Consider the following 26,341-nt stretch of genomic DNA (forward strand, 5'->3'; position numbering starts at 1 on the left):
TTCACTGTTACCTGCTGGGTAGAAGGTATTCCTTACTGTGATGCTGTCTTCACCTTAAATCGGTTTGGTTAGAGGTGGAAATGCGGCACATCCTCTACCAATCCCTACGTACCGGTCAGATAGCTTCATTTCAATTACGTAAATCGTCAGTTTCACATTGTGCGCACGCGCGCGCGCGCACACACACACACACACACACACACACACACACACACACACACACACACACCTTAAATGTACACAGAAAATCGTGAGGCAAAAGCAAACGACCAATTTTAGTGACGTTTCTAGCCGTAAGACAAATAATAAGCGTACAAAATCGTAATTGCTCACTAACACCCATGTGGACAAAACTCCTTCGGGAAGGGGTTGGTACGTGAAATATTGTAAAAGCGGTCAGAGATAACGTTCTAAACTTCATAACACAATGCCTCCTCCACCACCACCACTCTTCGGATTTCACGTTGTATTTATCTGTATATTCGAACGACTTGTTTTTATGCGGAATCACTTCTTATGAGCTCTGAGCAGTCTTCCTTGAAAGGATGTTGAAGGAAAATTTTTGTGGTTCCATTTATTCCTAAATTTCACTACTCTTCAGTTGCGATACAGTCTGACGTTTGGACGCGGTGCGGTCCGCAGCTCGTGGTCGCTACCGGGTTCCAGGGTTGGATTCCCGGCGAGGTCAGGGATTTTCTCTGCCTCGTGATGACTGGGTGTTGTGTGATGTCCTTAGGTTAGTTAGGTTTAAGTAGTTCTAAGTTCTAGGGGACTGATGACTATAGATGTTACGTCCCATAGTGCTCAGCCATTTGACACGGTGCGAAGATCAAACTGACCATCTAGACGCAGGGCATATCGGAACTGGCAGCGAAATCTGCTTACAGTCGATCTGAAAGACAAATTCGCAATTACATGGGAATAAAACACTCCGGTGTGAAAGTTCTATTAGTCACTTGAATGTCTACTGTAACTGATAGGCAGTAAGGATTTAAGAAGAAACCGCTGCAGTGATGAGTACTATTGAGCGCATAGCTCAGATGTATCATCACATTTAACAAAACGAGAAAGTTATCGTGTGGACAAGGGAGCGATACAACGTAGACTTAAAAGCCTACGATTAAACCAGTAGCTGTTACATCAAAACCGCTAAAAATCAGGCAAAAGTTCGCTTTTAGATTAAGTCTTTGCTCAACGTAAATTCCAAAGAATAAGAGCAACAAATGTTCAGTCTTTCACGATACTGCTAGAGAGGAAATCAGTGTGTTGTACGCATCCTTAGCTGTCGACCTCTCTCTGCTGCAGACAAGTTAATTCCATATTTTGAATAAGATTTATATTTTTTGGCGAAAAAAAAAACCCTGATTGTGTGCTAGATTCCCAGAAAATCTTCTGGTAACTTGGAGATATACAGATCGCAACCAAAAGATTCGCGATGCCCAAGGACTCGAATGGACGAGCCGTGCGACCGCCCTTCAGATATAAAACCAAGTAATACTGCAAGATGATACCCTTCTGTTTTATTCAAACTTAGATATTTCTGCTACATTTCTTTAGCTGCAATGAGCTAAAATCAAATCATACAGAAGTTACGGCAATGCGTTTTTATTTTTCCCAAATCTTCAAAATTCTTGCAATGTTTAAATAATTGTATGCAATGTAGTATGATGGATAACTACAGTTACGGGGCTATTACCAATGATTGAAGCGATTTCATAAATTCACTATAGCTCCACTCATTGACATATGGTCACGACACACTACAGATACGTAGAAAAACTCAGTATTGTTCGGCTGTAGCCGCACTTCAGGTTTCTGCCGCCAGAGCGCTCGAGAGCGCAGTGAGACAAAATGGCGACAGGAGCCGAGAAAGTGTATGTCGTGCTTGAAATGGACTCACATCAGTCATAACAGTTCAACGACACTTCAGGACGAAGTTTAACAAAGATCCACCAACTGCTAACTCCATTCGACGATGGTATGCGCAGTTTAAAGCTTCTGGATGCCTCTGTAAGGGGAAATCAACGTGTCGGCCTGCAGTGAGCGAAGAAACGGTTGAACGCGTGCGGGCAAGTTTCACGCGTAGCCGCGGAAGTCGACGAATAAAGCAAGCAGGGAGCTAAACGTACCACAGCCGACGGTTTGGAAAATCTTACGGAAAAAGGTAAAGCAGAAGCATTTCTTAAACAGGAGATTGGAAAACAGATGGATTGGTCGTGGTGGAGATCATGATCAACAATTCATGTCATGGTCTCCACGCTCTCCCGACTTAACCCCATGCGATTTCTTTCTATGGGGTTATGTGAAAGATTCAGTGTTTAAACCACCTCTACCAAGAAACGTGTCAGAACTGAGAGCTCACATCAACGATGCTTTCGAACTCATTGATTGGGACATGCTGCGCAGAGTGTGGGAGGAACTTGATTATCGGCTTGATGTCTGCCGAATCACTAAAGGGGCAGATATCGAACGTTTGTGAATGCCTAAAAAAACTTTTTGAGTTTTTGTGTGTGCAAAGCATTGTGAAAATATCTCAAATAACAAAGTTATTATAGAGCTGTGAAATCGCTTCAATCATTTGTAATAACCTTGTATTTACCGATTGAAAATGTGGAAATATGTATTGAAGAGTTCCTTAACTCACCTAAGTATTTCATATCGGCTGAAAAGCTGTTGCACAGCATAGCTACCAGCATTTTGCGAACAGAAATCGGACGACTCGCCACGGAATGCACAGAGCACGACTGTAGCAGCGAAAACGTCAATGCTTTCCTATAACATAGATATTTCATACCAGATGAACCAGGACACATACTGACGAAAACCACACTGAAGTAAGGTAGTAATTACCAACTAACGTGTGCAAGTGAGACCTGCTTTCTTTCAGAGTCTGGGCCATGTCAGCGGCGCGCACGTGAATCCGGCGGTGACAGTGGGGTTGCTGACGGCCGGCCACGTCTTCCTGCTGAGAGCCCTCTTATACGTGGTGGCCCAGTGCGCCGGCGCCGTTGCTGCAGCCCTCGTCCTAAAGGTAAGGATGCATGCGAGTTGCCGGTTGGAGACTCAACTTTTTTTTTTTTAGGCAGTATTCAGATGAAGAGCATCAATCAGTGCACGAGCGTCCAGTTAAATATAACACCATTGCCACAACATACCTTAAATATCACTTTTATTCCAGCAGTGAGGGAAATATCCGATCAGAGATTTCCACAGCTGATTAATTGCAGGAATCGGTGGCTAACATCTTCAGATGCTGCAGTACACATACAGGGTGTTTCAAAAATGACCGGTATATTTGAAACGGCAATAAAAACTAAACGAGCAGCGATAGAAATAAACCGTTTGTTGCAATATGCTTGGGACAACAGTACATTTTCAGGCAGACAAACTTTCGAAATTACAGTAGTTACAATTTTCAACAACAGATGGCGCTGCGGTCTGGGAAACTCTCTAGTACGATATTTTCCACATATCCACTATGCGTAGCAATAATACGGCGTAGTCTCTGAATGAAATTACCCGAAACCTTTGACAACGTGTCTGGCGGAATGGCTTCACATGCAGATGAGATGTACTGCTTCAGCTGTTCAATTGTCTCTGGATTCTGGCGGTACACCTGGTCTTTCAAGTGTCCCCACAGAAAGAAGTCACAGGGGTTCATGTCTGGCGAATAGGGAGGCCAATCCACGCCGCCTCCTGTATGTTTCGGATAGCCCAAAGCAATCACACGATCATCGAAATATTCATTCAGGAAATTAAAGACGTCGGCCGTGCGATGTGGCCGGGCACCATCTTGCATAAACCACGAGGTGTTCGCAGTGTCGTCTAAGGCAGTTTGTACCGCCATAAATTCACGAAGAATGTCCAGATAGCGAGATGCAGTAATCGTTTCGGATCTGAAAAATGGGCCAATGATTCCTTTGGAAGAAATGGCGGCCCAGACTAGTACTTTTTGAGGATGCAGGGACGATGGGACTGCAACATGGGGCTTTTCGGTTCCCCATACGCGCCAGTTCTGTTTATTGACGAAGCTGTCCAGGTAAAAATAAGCTTCGTCAGTAAACCAAATGCTGCCCACATGCATATCGCCGTCATCAATCCTGTGCACTATATCGTTAGCGAATGTCTCTCATGCAGCAATGGTAGCGGCGCTGAGGGGTTGCCGCGTTTGAATTTTGTATGGATAGAGGTGTAAACTCTGGCGCATGAGACGATACGTGGACGTTGGCGTCATTTGGACCGCAGCTGCAACACGGCGAACGGAAACCCGAGGCCGCTGTTGGATCACCTGCAGCACTAGCTGCGCGTTGCCCTCTGTGGTTGCCGTACGCGGTCTCCCTACCTTTCCAGCACGTTCATCCGTCACGTTCCCAGTCCGTTGAAATTTTTCAAACAGATCCTTTATTGTATCGCTTTTCGGTCCTTTGGTTACATTAAACCTCCGTTGAAAACTTCGTCTTGTTGCAACAACACTGTGTTCTAGGCGGTGGAATTCCAACACCAGAAAAATCCTCTGTTCTAAGGAATAAACCATGTTGTCTACAGCACACTTGCACGTTGTGAACAGCACACGCTTACAGCAGAAAGACGACGTACATAATGGCGCACCCACATACTGCGTTGTGTTCTGTATCTTTCACATCACTTGCAGCGCCATCTGTTGTTGAAAATTGTAACTACTGTAATTTCGAAAGTTTGTCCGCCTGAAAATGTACTGTTGTCCCAAGCATATTGCAACAAACGGTGTATTTCTATCGCTGCTCGTTTAGTTTTTATTGCCGTTTCAAATACACCGGTCATTTTTGAAACGCCCTGTAATTCGCCACCAATGTCAACAGGTGGAAAAGTGGAAATTACGTGTTAGTATCGTCGCACAGTGTCTACAATCATTTTAAGCTTCCATAAATGACGCTGATACGATGTACTGATATACTACTCAATGTAAAGCCAGTAGTAGTAGTAGTAGTAGTAGTAGTGCTACGTGCATATGTGCAATGAAATCGGTACTGGTGTTGAATTTATGGATTGGTGTGTGGCGATGGTACTGACACAGGTACTAATTTAAACGACTGTAAATGAAATGATAATTAAATGGACACCCTAGATGCAAATAGGCGTTAATTTACTTCATTGGGAACATGTTGAAAATGTGTGCCCCAACCGGAACTCTAACACGGGAAGAGATACTACCGTCATACATAGTTAAAATACGGCTTCCCGGCCATTCACCTTGTGCGAACGCACACGCTATACCCGAACTCATACGGGACTTGGTAATCTGCCACGAATAATGGGTATCAGGGGCAAACATCTGTTAGGCGGACTACGAATGTAGTGGTGTGGACATGTTGGGAATGTGGGTCTTACGGGGAGCGTGCAAAGGAAAAGCCCATGCAGGCACACTATCCTCTGTGCCCTCGGTCGATCAGATCGATAGCATCTGCCATGTAAGCAGGAGATACAGGGTTCGAGTTCCGGTCACGGCACACATTTTCAACATGTCCCCAGTGAAGTAGATTAACGCCTGTTCGCAGCTAGGGTGTCAATTTATCATTTCATTTCTAGCAAAGCTGCATGGTCATCTACGGTAACTGTTCCTTCGGGAACACACTACCGTCATATATAGTTAAACGACTGTATCTGAAGAGTTCAGTAAAATGTAACTGGTTACTAAAACATGTTACTCACCAGCTAAAGGTTTAGGACAATGCCATTCCTGCAATAAGGTATCGGAAAAACTGCAAGCCAAAACTTGCTAGAAATAGTGGTGATAAATGAAGGGTAAAGGCTTTCGCAGTCCCCTTCCTGTCTACATCTAAATCTATACTCCGCAAGCCACGCAACGGTGCGTGGCGGAGGGCACTTTACGTGCCACTGTCATTACCTCCCTGTGTCGCATTTAATCTCTAAACACCGAAATATGAAGTCGGCGAAATTACGAAAGACATGTAGAGTGAAATACACCAGTGGTCTTGAGGATGGTAAGAAAAGTAACTCTCGGATATATCACATAGTTGACTAATTTTCCAATAGCGGTTACAGTAGCGTATTCCACTGTTGTCAAGTGCGTAATAGGATGTAATATGAGGCATAAGTGTATTCTAATAATTGTCATAAATATTGGCAGACACAGAACTACATACCCTCCTGCAATGTTCAGACGTGTACCCCAAAATACTCAAAGGGAGATGGTCTGTACTCGATAGGTAGTTATTCTGTAGCAGCGAAGACTAAAGTTTCACTTCAGTGACCTAACGTAGAAAACGGAGGTCGTGAGTTTCTGCTATCCTCGATACACTCTAAAGTAACGACTGGGTGGTACACAGGTCGTTACGTAAAGTACACCCAGAGAAACTTGCCTTCACAAAAGGTAGAGGAAGAGCCCACACATTCCGTCCAAATTTACCTGCTAGGTAAAAATGCAAAAGACCCTCTTGTGGTGCGCTATCACACAATTCTGACAAGAACTGTAATGCCGACTTCCTTTAATCAGAAATAATTCTCAGATTGTTACTGCCAGACCCAAATTTCATTTCTTCAGTAATAGCGGGAAAACACCCTGTCCTGGGATAAGAGTATATTCAAGCACTGTAAGGTACTAGTTACCTTCGCGCCGCATTCAGTGCAGAGAAAATATTAAGCGTATAACCTACATACAAGCCTAGAGATAAAGCCCTTAATGTAATCGGAAACGCTAGCAGAAGGTATACGTAATGTTTCAGGCGCTGACACCTGAAGAGTCTGCATCCACTTTGGGCTTGACGGCGGTGAGCCCACACCTTACGCTGACGCAGGCAGTCTTCGTGGAGGCGATAATAACTTTCGTGCTGGTTATAACTGTGTGTGGCGCCTGCTTCGGGGAGAGCGCGGAGGCGAGGAGTGGTACTCCCTTCGCCATAGGCCTATCCATAACGGCCTGCCACCTATTCGCGGTAAGTAAAATAGCATGCGCCTGCTTAACTCACTTTCAACAGAGGGAAGACTGACCCACGCGTGACGCTCGCTAATAACGCAACACAGTAAGGTCAATACAGGTTCATTTTAGGACTATTTTCTCGCCACTCAACGGATGGGGCATATTGCGCAGAGTTTAACTAGAATTTGTCAACAGTCCCAAAACGTTCGTTGCCGTTCTGGTTTTGTCAGCCGTATCTGGACGAAGTACCAGTGTCTAGTCAGAGCAAGCACTACATAAAACGAGTGCAAAATGAAATTCTACTGGACTTAAACTATCCTCTCGAACTAGGAAATGACTCTTTAGCTCCACAAGAAACGAATGCAAAAAAACTCAGCGAAACAATGGAAATAACTGATAGTGAAATCTCTGCAGGAGACGCTATACTCAGTCTCGTGGAAGACGTAAGACTAATTTATCCGAAGACACAGCGATAGCTGCAATGGCAGGAACATTCTGGCCGGATCCATACACTAATATTGGAGTAGAGTGTATTAAAACTAAAGATGGAATTGTAACTTTACAAATAAGTTCCTATCACTTCAATTCGTACTTCCCTTAATGCACAATCTTTTATGTTTATAGCGAAAATTGTCCTACCTTTAGCCAAGTTCCACCGAACTCGGCATTCTCAATGAGCGTTCATTCTGCAAAATATGAAGACTTAGTGTGGACATAGTTATGCACTTCGTCTAACAGTCTCCACGATTAGCTATTACAGCCAGGTTCTTGAGTACTAGTCAAATAAGACTACTAAGGTTATCTCAAACTTAATGCAGTTTCTGTAGAATCACGAAGCAGCCTGCAGTTAACTCCTTAATTAATGGAGAAAATTCTATAAATACAGGAAGGCATATTGATGAAAGTAAAGATAATTCGGCAAATCAAAAAAGTGCTGCTGCCATCTATCCTTCACTTACATCACGTGCATGTGTAAGATCAGCAGCGTTAAGGCAATTCCGCAAAAAGTCTGTAATTACCTAGATCAACTGAATAAAATTTTCCAATTAAAAATAGCAAATATGGAAGAGTCTGTGGAATTCGGCAAAGCCTCACTTAAACCCGCAATAAAGTATTGATTCCAAATCTAAGAATCCCTTTGGCCAAAAAGAAATGAGTTGATATTCGTAGAGATCAGACAGCTAATGGCAGCATATGCAAGACTTACAAAGTAGTTCAGCTGTGGAATTTGCCAGCGACCGTGAACACGGTTCAGTGTCAACTTAGCAATGTTAAGCTAACAAACGTGCAGCAGTAAGAAACAGTCTGCTCTGTAGACGTTACTGAAGCACTGAGTTACTAATTGCTGGATCTGAATTACGAAAAGTTCCAGCATGTTCTGCACATAAGAAAATGCATAGTATGTCACGTCTTAATATAACAAACCATAACAAAAGTTATAGCTTAATACTCCAATGTCAATTAGTTCCTGGATAAGGCAGAAGAATAAAGGAACGTTTCCTACATTATCGCCAACGGGTAGATTTCCCCCACAAATTGCGCCCTGTGGTCTCACTAACAATGTAGCTGGAACACTTCATAGTAGCATAAAATGTGAAACTGATCAAAAACGGCACTTATTTTAAATTTCGTCCATTTACTGGTCAGATATCGGAATAAAAATTCAGTGTTAATTTCAAACGTTGATAATATTCGTGTATTACGTCAATTTTAATTCATAACTGCAGTTACTTTAACTTAATTGTTCATAGTTTCACCTCAGTTGGGGCGAATCCGATCACCACTATTCTGTGTGCAGGAACGGAATCGGACTTCCAGTGGAGTGAATCTGATAGACTTTACTTTAAAAAAGTATATTGCTATATTTCAATAAATTTTAAAATTTCTAAACGAATTTTTACAGGCACATTACACTTCACATTTTTGCTACAAAAACACATGGATTCACAAAATTCGACAAAACATTTTGTTGGATGTCATCTCTACCTTCCAAAATTTACCTCGCCTTCTGTATTTTGGAATAACTTCAATAATTTGGACTCCTTATACCTCAGTTGCATCGTAAACTTGTGGAAAGACAAACATTACCACCGAAAACATACCTTTTTCCGGAAATGTCGTTTTAGAAGTGCTTTAAATTTTACCAATAAACCTGAACCTTCTTCTGTAGGAAATTTTACTGTCGTGAAAGCATTCCCTTTACATTCCCTTTAAATTAGTGCCAATCTTTCCTTGTCCATTTCCTCATTCTCTTTTGACTCGTGCTACTCCAGATAACGATTACATGTTCCGGATAGGTACTCCCTGCTTGCAGCCCTGTAACTAAAATTTTCATTGAAATCGCTGATAATTGTTCCTTTCTCTGGAGTTTGCGTGGCTTTTCTTTTGTTTGATTAGAGCGAACCTGTTCAAATTGCATTTCAAAGGCTGCTGCTCAAGGAACTTCACATGAGCTGGTGCCATGTGCATTGTTATCGGCTGCTTCTGGAATCTGACATGACTGCATCTGGACATAAAGGGAAAAATTGCTGCTTTCCTGACTCTGATATAGTTGATTTGGACGTGAAAGGTATAGTCTCCGAGGTTTTTAAACAACCTTGGAAATTTAGAATTTGGCGTCACTCCTCTTCCAATCATCTTATTTCTCCACGCAAGGTATGAAGGTCTAAAAAGGCCACATAAAGTGGCTAACAAATGAGCAGAATTAAGTAATAAAAGAACAAATTTAATGTCCTGTCCTTGGCGCAGTTTCATCACGTTATGACGACTAGACAGAGTGTCACCTACACCTACTTTAAGTCCATCTAATTGCTGGGTGGAAGGCAACACAATTTCAACAAACAATTATTCAAGCACTGTTAGGTCAAGCCAACCACTTCGATTCCTGTCACAACCTGCACCAGTTTTGCCCCTTCAAAGTATTGTAGAGGTGTTCCCTATAAACTGTTAACGGTAGGACTGAGCCGTCAGCAGCTGCTACTACCATCACACTAATAATTGACTTAAAAACTATCAACTATCCTGTAAAGATGTCTTGTGCCTCGCTTCCCTTTCTCACTTGTCCAGGATCGTCCCAAAGTTTGTCTAGTCATAGTTCATAATGTTCCAGGAAGGGGCACCACTCAAAATCACTTCAAGCTTCTTAAAATAATGGCTGTTCCTCGGGTAATTGCTGCTTTTGCCGTCTTCATTTTCGCTTAATTTTTTTCAGATGTTACCCACCCGTACACAGGTAGATTGTCCCGAAATCTTTCTTCAATTCTCCCTGCTCGCTTGAGATCCGCCTGTACAAAGGTCCTAACATAGTTATTCCTCAAAGGAAACCCCCATTTCGCACAACACAATCGTTCAACCAGGCTTTTCTCCTCAATGTTGGTTCACGCTGGTTGGCCGCCTATTTTGTATTCGTACCTTTCGTTCAGTGAGTCATGTAAAATTTGATAAATGGAACTGCGTATTGCATCTGAAGATCTCAGGATGCTTAATTTTCCTGATTTGACAGATTTCACAGCATTTAGAAGAAATTCTGGTTTGTAGTTAATTTCTGTATTGGTCCCAGAAAATATTCGTATAATCGAATGATAGGATTCACCTAAAAAAATGCAATTTTGTAATTAGGCCTGTATAGTAAGCATTATTAACAATGAATAAAAACCAAAACTGGAGGTTTTGACGTTCATATGCAAGCAATAATATGGGAACTTGCCAGTTCCGTCGGAAGTAAGACGCCAGCACAAGTTTTCGCACTGTTGCGGTAACCACACCAGCGTACCACGAGACTCGCACACCTGACAACGCGATTAGCTCGTTGCGCGAACTCCAACACGCCACTGTTCTGTCTTGACAGACTAGGCAAGAATTCACGGCAATGGTTAGCTGCAATGTCGTTAAAATGCTACGCTGTTACAGACGTGGAAAAACCGGTAAATGATCGGATTGACACCACCTGATCGGTTTCATCTCATTTCACAGTAACATACTTCAGCAATCGAATGATGCATGTAGTAGTCAGAGGTTAAAATGCGGTCATATTTGGAAATTGTAACAACTTTCTTCCAGGCTAGAAGTTACGGAACAATCTTGTCACGAAAGAGATGCACGAAAATATTAAAGCATAAATCCCTTAGTGACCTTCCAAATGACTCGACGGCTGCAGTGAAGTAACAGGGATAGACGGTTGAGTCCATCCCTGCAGTGTTCAATATGGAAGTTCCATTTTGAAAGTAACAAAACACTAAATGCCGTGAATATTTCTATTGTCCCCTGTTTTTTTTTTTTGCAGAAGTTGTTTTTCCTCAGTTTTATCCTTTTTCTTCAGATATTTGCGTCCCATAACGTAGGTGTTTGTTTTGGTGGCCTTGTTCTTGCCTCCACACTAGTCACTCTCCGCCTTTGCCTATATTTCGTCTGGTCTGCAGTTCGGTGTTCCCTTGTCTTCCCCTGGTATTGACCGCGTTGTAGGATGATCATGGTGTGGGTGTCAGGACGGGTCGGTGGCAGGAAGAGTTTCTGGGGCACCCCTGCTCTCCCCATTTCCACCCACCCCATCCTGTTCTTTCCTTTTCTTTCTCGTCTAACGTTCCTTTTACCTCTGTTTGCCTGTTATTCCTGCCACTTGACAGTGCTGTTCGTTGTTCATCCTTTTTGACATCTTATATTCGGAAAATAAATGGTTTGTTGATTAGGGAGGGGCCAAACAATGAGATCCTCATTTCACGATCTAAGCTTCATCGTTTTCAGTACTTACGCCAAACCGATCATTTACTATTTTGAATTCGCATTAATTCCGGAATGTCCTGCTTTTGACAAGTGTGGAAAATAGTTAACAAAATTCGTTGGAATAAGAATTTGAACAACGCTGAAACGATTTACACAAATAACCTTCAAATAATTGTTGAGCACTTTGCACTAATTCTTCATGCAGCAGTGGCTTCAGAATTTTGTAGCTATCTACCAAATTTTGTGTAAGGCATCAGAATTGACTTATCAAGGGATATAAAATGAGTTAACTGTTCTGACTGCTTGAATAACTTGTATTATAGGTACATAAACCACTTAGATAATCGCTTTCCTGAAGTCAGTATCTGTTCAAATTTGAACGTGGATACCTTGTTGTATGAGAAAGTTGCTCACCTTCAAATACACACCCAACAGTGACTGGACAGGTAGATACGAGTCGCCATTCCTTCGCGTCGGATTCAAAAGATCCATGGCGTAACAAAAATCAGTTCCTGCAGTTCAAATTTAATGCTTACAATCGTGTCCGTTCATGGGAATAGCTACTGCAAACCCTGCCTGTTACAATGAAAGTGTACAGAATACCATTTTTTCTGGAACAACGGCGTCGTCGAACACTTCATCTCTGGTCCTCTGAACTAAGTCTAACAATTAGACTGACAATTTCGTTCGGAGGCCATGGCGGCTTCAGAGTCAAATCCGATACGCGCTTCTCAACCTTTTTCCTAACTGTGGCCACCTGTTGCTGGAGCAGCCTTAATGCTGGCAGGTCCACTAATTAGCCAGGGAATCTTATGGTCAGTCTGTCGTACATGCGATATCAGGGCAACAAATTCACTTATTCCAGTACAAAAGACATTAAAAGAATCAGAAGACAAAGGGTTCTGAAGTAAACGTTGAAATGTGAGTCTGAGCACTTAAGATCTAAATAACTAAAGTTATAAATTACCTTTACTAAACGTCTACCTCAATTAACGTAATTTACTGATCATGATTGTACGTCATTTACTCTCCATCACTTCCAGTAAACTTGATCAAAGTATGACTATATTACTGAAATGGCTGAAATGAAGTTAACTGAGTTGTATAACACCGACACTGTCACGTGTCTGGTGCTACATAAAATTAATGTTCATATGAGTACTGTCAAAACAGATGCCTCATTCTCGAAACCTTGCTATGAACTAAAATGGTGCATTTCCGGAGTTAAATAATAAAAAAATAGTTCCGTGCTACAGGTTGTGTGCAATGACTAGTTCCATACACTTAGATTTCTACCCATTGATACATTAGAATACACACTAAATACGTTCACTTAAATTGTATCTCAAGCATTAATGTAGTGCTGAGCTGAATATCTGCATTTCCTTCAAAATTTTCTTCAGTTTACGGATATGCTCATCTAAACGGTTTAAATGGCCCAAAATATTAAACGGAATTGATACTGTGCAGGCGCATTGTGCTTAGTTAGGACAAAAAGGCTATGAAGGTTTTTTCTTTGAGATGTAGGCAGTCTCGTTGCATTACAACGTGGTCACGGTAGAACATCAACGCTCCGGCTCACTGGGTCCCAGTCGCTGAATGTAACACTTGGACCGATGTTCTTGGGCGTTCGCCCGTACGTGGTAACAAATTGGAAATGGGCTGCGTGTACTGCTTAGAACACACATATCAGTCCATATTTCTCAGGCAACGATCTTGAGTGACAGGGAAGCTACTATACGCTGAACAGTTCAACCATTTCAAAAACCAAGCTGTGGTTACGTTCTGTCTGGCTGGACGAACAACATACATCAATACGCTATAAGATGGCTAATGCCTGCAGCAAAATTTTCATTGAGGAGCAGAAATACTCAGCTGTACGATGTGTAAGTGCTTAAACAGTCTCAGTAATTAGAATCCATTCTCAGAGATTGGCCAGCGGAGAGGGATCCCGCGCCAGAAGACCAGTGTTGCTGCTGCAGTGTCGGCTCTAATGTTGCGGCGATCTCCAGGCGACCGATCAAATCAGATCAGCGAGTTTACCAGACAGCTGACCTGGTAGGACGCTCAGCTCTTACAGGCCTCGACATGCACTGGATCGATGTTGTAGAGACTAAGGTTTTCCGAAATTGCTCCTCTGCACATGTGTAGCCTTTGCAATAAGTTACTCTGGGGTAAATTAAGCATTCCTATTTTCCCTAAATTCGCTGCCTACCCGGCCGCCCAGTCGTAGCCTGGATATTGTGTACACAACCAGTGTACCTAATAACTTTTCTTCTGTTATCACTAAAAACGGCAGAGTGCCGAAGCTGTGCTGTGCGAACAAATCTTCGTTCAACATTCAGTAATTGGCTTGGAAGTGCGCTGTTCCAGTGAGAATCTAGTAAGCTAGTCAAATACCGTGATAGATGATCCCATAACTGAACGAAATGAAACACCAATCTTTCAATGAGTTAGCTCCCTAGTACTCAATAGTAGCATTCAGTAAACGTCGGATAGTGCTAGCATCATAAACAACTGACACCTGCCGTCGCGTAAACAATTGGGCAGTCATAGTACTATTATTAATCCACTTTCAATCTGTTTAGAGCCAACTTAACGTAAACTTAACTCATATCACATTAAGTTTCGATTTACGGACTACCTTAATCTTACGTAGCAAGAAGATAAGTTGAAGTCGATAAAACTAGGTCTCAATTGTCGCATTGGTGACAGCTGTAAATGGAAATAGTTTAACCTCATTGTGATTACACATAAATACATGTGTGGCATAGCAATTAAACAAAAGCGGAGTTCGGCAAAACGTTATCGCCACGTATTGTCCAGCACAATAAACTTAAAGCAGAAATTTACCTCAACATTAAAAGAAACTTAAATTAGTATTTGCCACTAAGTCATGCACACTTAATTACTTCGAAATGCTGCAGGTACGCAACATAAAAACAAAGCGTATCTGAAATACGATAGTCATCCAAAATACATTTTGCTGATAATACTTAAAACTACGTCGTGGTATCTAGCATCCTCGACAATAAAGCTGTGTACTTCATTAAGCTAAAACGCTAGGGAAAACAGGGCATGGATGACGGAGTTCCGTAAGTTATCTGTTGAGAGCGAGATAAGTTCCCATGTTCTTTCTGGTCATTCCCTACTGTTAAGTTTTAGCCATCATTCGTAAGATTTTTATAATTTTCAGATGTAAAAATCTGGCCCCCTTGAGAGTTCAGTTCTTTTGAGAGTTCGTGAGTAGCGCTCACAGGGCCCCAAGCTATTGCAGCCCATTCTTCCTCCTGACTCCTCTTCGTTCACCTTCCCTCCTTAACTATCCTCGCTCTTTCCCCGTTGTTCCCTCCTTCCCCCCCCCCCCCCTCCCAGTTTTTTGAGATAGCTACGTGGCTATCCAGCTGGTTCCCTTTACTGCTTTAAATTTCGTTCTGCCTGTTTCTTCATCCTTCATGGCGTTTAGGTCCCCACTTGAGGTTTGACCTCCACTTCAAAATTTTATTTTAGTGTGAGCCATTTGGGGAAGAACTCCCTCCCTAGGGTCAACTGCATGGATTTATCTCCCCATTTCCTTCTTCACCATAGCCCTTTTTTGACCCTGATAGTCAACTGCACATACAGCCAGTACGTGTGGTGGGGCTGTTACTTACCCATCTGGCTGAATCCCCTGGCAGGAATCACACTTCAATGTCTGAGCTCTTCCTTCCCCATGTACGCCAGGTAGTGGTTGCTTATCATTTTGTTGCATTGGAACTCGGGACGATGGCTGATGTGCCGGACCTAACTGTGGCTGGATGTTGCCCATTGGAGAATCCCTGGTCGGAGTGGGTGTCCCAGAGCGGATACTAGACATTTGGAGCGTATCAAACTGTAAAAATATGACTGTCCTCAAACAGCCATATCTTCCAATAGTGAAGGATGATTGAATGCTTTCTTTTATCTGGCAACCTTCCCTTCCCTTGGCTACACCATAGGTGAAACTTTCCCCACTACCTCGTCTGTACTACCACGGATGTGTACATATTCACCGCCACAAAGCCATTGTTTCCTGTGGAGAATAGAGGACCAATTTGGTGGTATCGCTCACTAAGACGCAGTCGGGCTGCTTGCTAATCAAAGCTTCTACCACCCAGTCCGCAACTTAAACGGGTAGAGATCTTCCAATTGACTTACTTGCTACAGACTTAGGAGGGAAATCTAACTCATGGCGCCCCTGTCCATTTCAGTGCTGCTCATAGTACCTTTCTGGTACATCTCACGATCTCCTCCCTTGCTCTCGTGGCTTCCCTACATTGGTCATCCCATGATCTCGGTGACAGTGACAACTTTATGGTAATACGGTAGTTCCTCTGCTGCCGCCAGGCAGACAGGCCCCCCACGTTGAGCATTCCGTAGAGCCAGTTGTTACTTACAAATATCCTCTGCACTTGCACATCTCCCGAACTGCATTGATGCGGTCGTGCAAAGAGTCTCTGCCACTATCCATGTTGCAGGCACAACTGTTCCCCTGTCCATATGTCCCCCTCGTCGTTGACCGGTACCGTTATGGACCAATAATGTAGCAGTGGCTGTCCAGGACAGCCGGCGAGTGCTGCAACGATTAAACGTTACCCTTCACATACCAACCTTCTTCCTTTTTAAGCATCTCCATGCTATGCTAAGGCTAATAATTACCTTACGCAGAGCAGAACGGAAGGCTGGGAACACTGTTTCCTCTGAGGACCTATGCCTCTTCGTAGCAGGTTTCGTCAAACCACCATAGCCTTCTGAACAGCCAACTTAGGCTGTTAAGCCTTTATCTTAAAGGTCCTCTCAGAAAATAGACATAATTTGCGATAGCATCGGCGTCCTCTTCCTATACCATAAGTTCTCGTGCAGAAACGCCGAGTTGCACAGACCTCCTCTTTCAATCGGCACCATACTGAATGGGATTGCAGGCTCTTCCTCTTCATGAGAAGGCTGCAGGCACAGATTCTACACACATCCAGAGGAAACACTTAGATGTTACTCAGAGGCAACATCTCCTCAGGGTCTTAAACTGCATTTGGCTCACAGGTGTTTCCCTTTCACAGGGGTGAGACAGTAGTCATCCCTATCCTTAATCTCAGGAAGTACCGAACATGTTTAAAGTTACCGCCCGATTTGCCTGAAGACTCTAATCTTTAAACGAGTATAGGACGGTTGGTTTCAGATCATGTTGGGTACTTGAATCTTTGGGCCTTTTGTCCTATCAGGTTGCCTTCCAGGAAGGACGATCTCCAACTGACCATATTCTCCGCTTGTAAATGGCAATCACAGGCGTACACTAACTGCTGGCACCTTGTTGCGGTCTTTCACCTACTTAAGGCATACGACATGGCTTGGTGCTGTAACATTTGAGTTACCCTTCATAAGTGGGGCTTCCGGAAAGTTTTATCCCACTGGCTCTTCAAGGTTAGTTTGCAGTTTACTTAGTACCCCTCAGATTCAAAACAGTATCCCCAGGGTTGTTAATTGTCACACTCCTCCTCACAGCCATCAACGGGCTTGTAACCTCTGTTAGGCTTGTGGTTACACCAGCATTGTACACAGATGATTGTTGCATATGGTGCAGCTTCCACTTCGTAGCATCTGCTGAGTGCTGGCTCAAGGCGCCGTCCAACATGCCTCTGGGCCGTCTCCCGTGGCTTAATTTTCTCCCTCCAAAATGTTGGTTACGCATTTTTGTTGTCTACCTACAGTACTCCATGATCTAAAACTTTATTGAGGCGACCACCTCCTCGATGTTGTAGCAGTCCCATTTCTTGGACCTTACTTTAGAGAGCTGGCGAGTCCGCCCCATATTCGCCACCTGAAGACCAGAAGCATCCAGGAGCTTTTAATGCTCTCTGCTTCCTGGACCACACATCTTCGGTGCAGACTGTCACTCTTCTCCATCTTTACCGTGGTATGGTCTTGCCTAGACTAGATTGTGGTAGTCAGGATTGCAGCTGAGCTGTTCCTTCCACTCCGCAAATACTAGACTCCTGTACACCATTGTGGGGTGCATCTGGCTACTGGTGCCTTTCGCACTACTCCCATTGTCTCCTTCAATAAGTGGGGATTCCCCCTCTACAAACATGATGGAGCCAACTCCTTGTTTCTTAAGCAATCGCCATTAGACGATTCCCTGACCATGCAATGTACCATGCCCTTGCAAACATTGAACGTCTCCCACCTGATGATTATTTGCCCATGGATGGGATTGTTAGTTGGAGGTCCTGAAAGGGAAGTGAGTCGCATTAAATTTCCACTCACTGGAATGTGCCGTGCGCATTTCGCGTCTTCCACTTACTTAGAACACAATTTTTTTCCGGATCAGTTCGTGTGTTCACAGAACTAGATCGATTCAGAGCCCTCCACTATTGTGTATCTGACTTTCTTTATAGATACCTGTACTGCATGCTCAGTTGTCTCAGTCCCAAGTCGGGTGGATATCCCAGAGAATGAACTGGCTGACAGTTTGGCTAGAAAAACACTTAAACCTCACTCCATGTCATGATTCCAGCTGCGAATATGCGGGTCTACTTCAAATCTTTGCCCAAAAGTGGAATGACATCTGGTCCACTACTGCTCACAGTAATGATCTCCGCACAATTAAGGAGTCTATTGCAATTTGGCGCTCCTCCTTACGCTCCTTTCGGATGGAGTCCAGTCTTGAGCCGTCCATAGAGATTTTACGTTGCTTCTGGAGTAGGGACGGGGTGGTTCTGGTTGGGGCTCTCAATGTTCGCTTGGTCTGGGACCATAACCACTCCCCCTGGCAAAGACAGCTCTTTTACCTCTCTGTTTTTAGATTTCTCTATCCTTTCATACCTTGTGTGTTCAAACTTCCTGGTTTTATGGAGTCACCTGTCTTCTAGTGGAACCTTTCTTCAATGTATAACATTTGAATCAAGGGCCTGATGACCTCACCGTGTACCTCTCTCTCTCTCTCTCTCTCTCTCTCTCTCTCTCTCTCTCTCTCTCTCTCTCTCTCTCTCTCTCTCTCTCTCTCTCTCTCTCTTCTTCCTCCTCCTCCTCCTCCCCCCCCCCCCCCCAAATCTATCAAAATCTGACAAAGAACCGGTGTAATCGAGGCATACAGAAATATTAAAAAATCGGCTAAACTTAAATTAGAAAGTTTGCATTTCAACAAACGCGATGCATGGATGAATTTCTCGAAATAACTCTAAAATTGACATGCAGTCCGATTCTTATTTTCAAGAATCTGAAAGTTATTCTTTAGCTTAAAATTTGCTTTCCTTCCATATATAGGTTTCGATACATCCAGAGAAATGAGAAACGCCATCGGACATAAAATGCATGCGTTTTAGGTGTTAATGCAGTCGAAATGTTTCCTGGAGACACAAATTCAGACTGCTTTTTAACAGCACTTCTCCCCTTCATACTAGAAAATAAAAAGTTGTCATTGTCACTTTATATGGCTGTACCAAAGCTCCTACTGTTGTAACTGCAGCACCAGGAACGAACCTTGTTAGTATCTTAATACTTGACTGCGTAATACATTTGTTAAGTTTATTTAACTACAATATATTTTAGTAAACGAATACTGTTCACAGATGCAATACACTGGCGCAGGCATGAACCCAGCGCGTTCTCTTGGGCCTGCTATGCTGAAGTGGCAGTGGGACAATCACTGGGTACGTATTCACTCTTACCACTTTACCACTTGCAAATAAGAATTTTTAGTAGTGACTAAAACATTGACCAGACAGAGATAAAACCACATCGTAAACAATGCTTTATTTTGCTATATCAAGTTTCATTAACGGTTGTATGCTGCTGACCGTACCTAGTGCAGTATTGGTTTTATAATTAGTGAAACTTTAACTTGTTTTCAATCTTGGAGTTACCCAGCTGGAAATACCGATACCTTTAGTTCAGCTTTTGTGATGTGAGTGAAAACAAGGATTTTGATCACCGTAACCTTACATCTATCAAAACAGATACTTCGTTAAACATCCCATTTGTTCCGCGAATGTAACACACTCGAGGTACCTAGTCAAATACACCGCCATGAATGAAATGCATAACATTCTAAACATGGCTTCTGCGCAGACAGCAGCACTGAAGTCGTAGAGCCGTGGTCATCAGGCAGCAATAAAGCCAGTAAGGAACTGCCGTTAACGTAGTTCAACTTTTCAGAGATGCCACTCCCAGTTAATACATAATGACTGCCAGATAAAAAAAGGCGCTTTAACACTTTACACGTCAACTTATACGAACTTCATCTTGGGACTCCATTGATTACATTTCACTGTCTTAAAGTGACATGATTAACTGCAAACTATGTTCGTGTATGCCACTTCAGCTACGCGACACATCCACAATTCGGTCCAGTGTCACGAAATGGACAAAACGCTAATAATTGGTTCTGTTAGTAGGAACACACACACACACACACACACACACACACACACACACACACACACACACACACACACACACACACCGCGCGCATGCAACCGAACGAAATGTCTCCCCCCTCCCCTGTGAGCCCATTCAGATCGGATTAGGACCCCTCAGGGGACTCAGCATTTATTTGCTGGGTACGGGCTGGGCGAACCCGGGGTCCCCGAGCTGTGGACTGGTGTGCGCCGCCAGTCCTCTGACACCGTAAGCTCTGGGCATGCTTCAGCGACCACCGTGTGGCGCAACGGTGGAACGTTGTGTGTCGCAGGGACTGGGGATCTTGGCTTGATTGCCTGGATCGCGAGGATGGTACATACCTCTATAAAAAAATCTTCAATCTTAAGGTGTGCTGCGCGCTGATAAGATGCATGGCTGTTGAGGTGGAACAGTCGCTAGCGGGCGACCTCTGAGGAACATGCCGCACCTCAATTGTATAAGGCTTACCCAGGCATGCGGGGCTCTGTCTGGGCTGACGTTTCGCTCCCTAGCTGCTCGTGGGACGCACATGGCAATCACGTATTTCCCTTCACCAACTTCGCAATCAGTCCAGCGCATGAGGGAGGCTAGTCCTCCAGATATGCAGATGGAAAAGAGTAACAGGGCTCGTGGAGTCGTAAATGACAATGTTTTCATCGTGATTAAGAGGACGGAGGGCTCATTTGAAAAAGTCTCCTTTCTACATACATAACGGTTTAGGACGACTCGCAGATACACTGAAATCTATCAAACGCCTGAGGAATGGTACCCTGTTGAGACTACTAGGGAAAAGCAAGTGGAGCTGCTTCGAAAGTCAACCGAGTTAGGCGAGTATGATATTACTGTCGAGTTGCACAATTCCCTCAACTCCAGTAAAGGCGTTGTCACCTGCCGTGATTTAATGGATATCGATGTCGACGAGCTGAAGCAAGAGTGGGCAACACAGGGGATTGTAGACGTGGAACAAAGGACACGTAGGAATAATGGAGTTATTGAGAAATCTGCCACCTTCATTGTGACTTTCAATTCGCCTGTCTTGCCTGAATACGTTCTGGCTGGTTTCCTCCGCCTTAGGGTTCGGCCTTATATACCTAACCCTATGCGCTGTTTCAAATGTCAGCGATGTGGCCATACGACAATCCGTTGTGGGGGTGAACCAACCTGCGGTATATGTGGCAAGGCAGCTCATGAAGCTGGGACCAACTGCACATCTCCGGTGCTGTGTATCAACTGCTCTGGGAGCCATCCCGTCTGGAGCAGAGACTGCCCCGTCTTTGCGGAAGAATGAAAACTTCAGGAGATCAAGGTGACAGAGGCTACCTTATATGGAAGCCAAAAAAGATTATAGGGCTACAAAACCCCCTGTCTTTGCCACATCCTGTGCCTCCTTGGTGCACAACCGTGCGTCGCAAGTAGACGCTTCGACGCAGACCATGTCCAGCGTAGCAGTATCCTCTACAAATACCTGTACCTGCGTTTGTACCTGCCAGAGCACTCCCAATAACGATCTAGCTATTCAGACTTCTCCACCTGCACCAACCGCTATTGCAGAGAAAGCTACAGTGAAGCCTTCGAAGGCCCTCCAGCAACAAGAGTGCCTCTCCACTTCCCACATCCCCGACTTCCACAAAGAAAACGGGACCAGGGAAAGGGGCACGGCGTTTGACGTCAAACCTGCCAAAGGCACCATCGGATGTCGTCATGGCATCCCTGACTGATGAGGAGGAAATCGTCATGGATTTTGATACCTCTTCCCCAGAACCTGACAGCCTCTCTGCTGCCACTCGCTCTACAAGTGCCTCACCAGCGCGGCGCAGAGACAAGGGGAAATCTAAACCGAAACGCTGATATGGCTCCCATACTTCAGTGGAATCTGAATGGAGTCAGACCTCGCTTTGCAGAATTGCGGCTGTTAGTACAGGAAAACCCTTTTTGCATATCTTTGCAAGAGACACATTTTAAAGAGACTGACACGCCTGTACTTACGGGATATCACATGTACAGGAAAGACGATCTGACTGGTAGTAGAGCTCAGGGTGGGGTGGCAGTGTTAATTAAGGACACATTCCACTTCTCACCTGTGACCTTAACTACAACGCTACAAGCGGTTGCAGCTCGGATCCTGGCCCAGGTTAATGTCACAGTGTGCTCCTTGTATTTACCACCCTCTGAGCTCATTGACAGTGAAGCCCTCGCACGGCTCATTGATCAGCTACCCCGTCCCTTTCTCATTTTAGGAGACTTCAATGCTCATAATGCATTATGGGGTTCCAACAAAACCTGCCCCAGAGGCCAGATAATTGAGCAGTTGCTCAGGACTTCCGACATCATATTGCTGAACACAGGTCAGGTCACGCATTTTAGCACCGTTTCAGGTTCGTCTTCTGCCATAGAAATCTCTATTTGTTCGCCTGTGCTTGCGGACATTGCTCAGTGGGTCGTCGACGACTACCTTCATGGCAGCGACCATTATCCTATCTGGCTCCATCTGCCAGTTGAAATGGGTCGTGTCGCACAGCCACCGAAATGGTTGTTCCGGAAGGGAAACTGGACGCTCTACTGGCAGTTGACCGTTTTTGAACGGTGTGAAGGCGTTTAGGATTGGGTGGATCACATTACGGCGGTGATGCACCATGTCGCTGATGTATCCATACCAAAGTCAAAGGGAACACCTGTGAGGCAGCCTGTCCCTTGGTGGAATGACTACTGTCGTACCGCCATCAGAGACAGACGGGCGGCTTTGAGAAGATTCCGTCAGTGCCCCACTGCTGCGCATCTGACAACTTTCCGAATAGCACGGGCGCGGGCGAGAAAAATCGTTAGGGAGAGTAAACGGAGGTCTTGGCGTGAGTTCCTGAACTCCATCAATAGGTCCACATCTTCAAGCAAAGTATGGGAAACCATTAGGAGGATCTCAAGGCGATACTCTCGACCGCCAATAGCAGCTATACGTGAGCGGGGGTGTCTCCTAACATCTCTAAGAGACATCGCCCGGGCGTTGGCAGAATCTTTTCAAACTATTACGGCCGATTCTAGCAAAGGACCCAGAATTTCTGCGCTATCGGGGTACACAGGAGAGGGCTGGTTTTGATTTCCGTTCAAAGAACGCTGAGGAATACAACTAGTCTTTCTCTTTGTGGGAGTTGGACTCTGCACTGTCCGTATCTCGGGATACCGCACCTGGTCCAGACCTGATATCGTACAGCATGCTGCAGCAGTTGGATCTGCGGTCAAAGGAAGTCCTCCTTCAACTTTTTAATGAAATTTGGAAGACAGGCGACTTTCCTAGTTCGTGGAAAGAATCGATTTTAATTCCCCTTTTAAAACCAGGGAAGGATCGGACCGAACCCAGTAGCTACCGTAGTATTACTCACGAGCTGCGTCGGAAAGACATTTGAGCCTATGGTCAATAGGCGCCTGGTGTGGGTTCAGGATGTATCATTCCACCCTAGATAACCTGATCCTACCCGAAACAGTGATACAGGATGCTTTCCTACGTAAGCAACACCTTATCGGGGTTTTCTTCGACCTGGAGAAGGCGTACGATATTACCTGGAGGCATACCATTTTGCGGCAGCTTTATGAGTGGGGTTTCCGTGGGCGTTTACCCACACTCATCAGATCCTTTCTGTCGGACAGGTATTTTAAGTATAAGGTTGGGAATGTCCTGTCTGACTGTTTCAAGCAGGAGAACGGTGTCCCTCAAGGAAGTGTCCTCAGTGTGACAGCTTTCGCAATTGCCATCAATAGTATTGCGTCCACAGTACGACGGCCCGTGCAGTGCTCCTTGTTTGTGGACGATTTCTCCATTTTCTGTGCGTCTTCCTCCCTCATAGCTGCTACACGCCAATTACAGCTGACACTCGTGCGATTGGAGGAATGGTCTAAGACCACGGGCTTTAAATTCTCTTTGGAGAAGACCGTTTGTGTAGATTTTAACCGTTCCCGTTCTCTTTTTAATCTCCCTGTTTTAAAACTAGGAGACATTGTTCTCCCCTTTATGGAAAAAGTGAAATATCTCGGGCTTATTTTTGACGAGAAGCTCACATGGTTGCCACACTTAAAGGATCTAAAAGTCCGCTGTTTCAAGGCTTTAAACGTCCTTAAATGCGTCAGTCATAGATCCTGGGGCGCTGACGGGGCACGTCTGCTCCAACTTTATAAGGCCTTTGTGCGACCTCGACTGGAATACGGATGTCAAGCTTATGGCTCTGCAAGACCTTCCTACCTCAATGTTGGATGTGATTCACCGTGAGGGTATTAGGCTTTCAACGGGGGCTTATCGCACGAGTCCAGTTGCTAGTCTGTGTGTCGAGGCGGGTGAGCCTCCGCTGTCCATTCGGCGTCTTCTCCTCGTGGTACGGCACGCGTACAGGGCCAAGTCCACTCCTCTTTCATTGGCGTCAGACACTTTCTCCCGGCCGGCACTGGCACGTCTCTTCCGCCACCGTCCGGCGGCAACAAAGCCGTTTGGCATCCGTGCAAAGGAGTCTCGAGTCAGTACACCTGGAGGGCATTAAGGTCCTCCACCAGGGATGGAGTAGGGGATCTCCCTGGTGACTACAAAGGCCAAGATTACTTCTTGATCTGGCTGCTTACAGGAAGTATTGTACCCCGGACCACCTTTTTAAAATTAACTTACTGAGATTTTAGAACGCCATTCCGATTTTATTACTGTTTACACGGATGGGTCTAAACAGGGGGATTTTATGGGCTGCTCTGCTGTGTTTCCCGATACTGTCCATTGGATAGGGCTCCCAGAGCAGTTCTCAGTTTACTATGCAGAACTGTTTGCCATTCTGCAAGCATTAGAGCATATGCGCCGACATCGTGGCACGAAATTCATCATCTGCTCCGATTCCAAAAGTGCTCTACACGCTCTTGAACAGATGTACCCAGCTGATCGGATGGTGCAAGAGGTGCAGGACGCACTCCTGCTCCTGCAACGGCAGGGTAAGGATGTGATTTTCTGCTGGGTTCCAGGGCACATAGGGATTCCTGGAAATGAACCTGCAGATGCGGCTGCCAAGGAGGCTTGCTCCATCCCACCTCCTGCTTGCTGTTCCGTCCCCCTGCAGGCCATTAAGTCTTTCGTGACTCGGAAAGTCATGCGTTGGTGGGAGGCTCAGTGGCTGGACGTGAGGGATAATAAGTTGCGAGCGGTGAAGGATTCTGTCCGACTGTGGCTCACCTCCTTCCGACAACGACGCGCTGAGGAAGTAGCCCTTACACGGCTTTGAATAGGACATTGTCCTTTGCCACATGGTTTTGTTATGTCGTGAGGAGCCATCAACGTGTCAGACATGTGGGACACAGCTGTCGGTACGACATATTTTAACTGAGTGTGTTTTATATGCGGGTTTGAGGGAAGATTTGTTTCCCACCAGACCTACCCTCTCTTTTAACCAATAATGAGGCGAGTGTCGCTAGAGTTTTACGTTTTTGTGTGATGTCTGGCCTTCTTCCCAAAATATTGGGATTGAAGTCTTAATGTGCTGTCCAGTGGTTTGGTCACCCATTATTTGTAAGTGGTCACTCAGCCACCGTTAATTATTTTTACCTGTTTGTACTGCTATTTTATTTTTAGTTTTATCTCCCTGTTTTGATGTGCTGTGTCCGGTCTTGCAATTTGAACAATACCAATTCTCTCACAATTCGGCTCTGAATTGAACTTTTGGGAACGGGCGCTGATAACCTCGTTGTTGTGCGCTTTAGTTAAGAATGTGATTCAGACCTCCGAAACAAGTAGGTAATAGCTTGCTGTTTGGAGGTTCTTCCAAAATTTTAAGTTACATAAGCGCAGTCTCTGAACGCGTCATCCAGTGACACTGATGGAGTAAAATTCTGTCCTCGATGCCAGAAAAGCACCATTTGCTGCTGGTTAATTGAGATTTATTGTATCATATGAACAACGCTGAAGTCTCCACTGCTTTCAGAAAAAGCTTGTAGCTAGGCGTGGTTACTAAACCCAGAAACACACAAAGTAGATTAAGAGCGGCACAATACCATTTTTTTCACACTCAAATGTTTGCCATACATTAGTGACAAGTGTTTGTTTCCTAGGGTCGAATGACAACTGAACTCCGGATAAATATCAGCTTATTTCGAATAAATACGTCCCGAACGCTACAGTGAGTCACCAATTTCAAATACAGCGTCATCTAAAATGCCTAATAGAGATGTAAACAGCTGAAGTTCCCTAGGCAGAAACAAGAAATATCTTGGGAGAAACAGAACTTATTCCCACAAGGAATGTATCATCGTTAAATCAGTATCATGCAATAAGTCACCTGC

General features: G+C 44.5%; 1 protein-coding gene across 1 annotated transcript in view; it reads left to right on the forward strand.

Annotated features, from left to right (window-relative positions):
- Positions 1–26,341, forward strand: part of LOC124556135 (aquaporin AQPAe.a-like) — a 47,432-nt gene that overhangs the window by 20,636 nt on the left and 455 nt on the right. Inside the window, exons 3-5 of the mRNA XM_047130151.1 lie at positions 2,888–3,031; positions 6,723–6,932; positions 19,219–19,299. Coding sequence (XP_046986107.1) covers positions 2,888–3,031; positions 6,723–6,932; positions 19,219–19,299 — 435 coding nt within the window. The remainder of the gene's footprint in view (positions 1–2,887; positions 3,032–6,722; positions 6,933–19,218; positions 19,300–26,341) is intronic.

This window comes from Schistocerca americana, chromosome X (genome assembly GCF_021461395.2).
Source record: "Schistocerca americana isolate TAMUIC-IGC-003095 chromosome X, iqSchAmer2.1, whole genome shotgun sequence".
Classification (NCBI taxonomy): domain Eukaryota; kingdom Metazoa; phylum Arthropoda; class Insecta; order Orthoptera; family Acrididae; genus Schistocerca; species Schistocerca americana.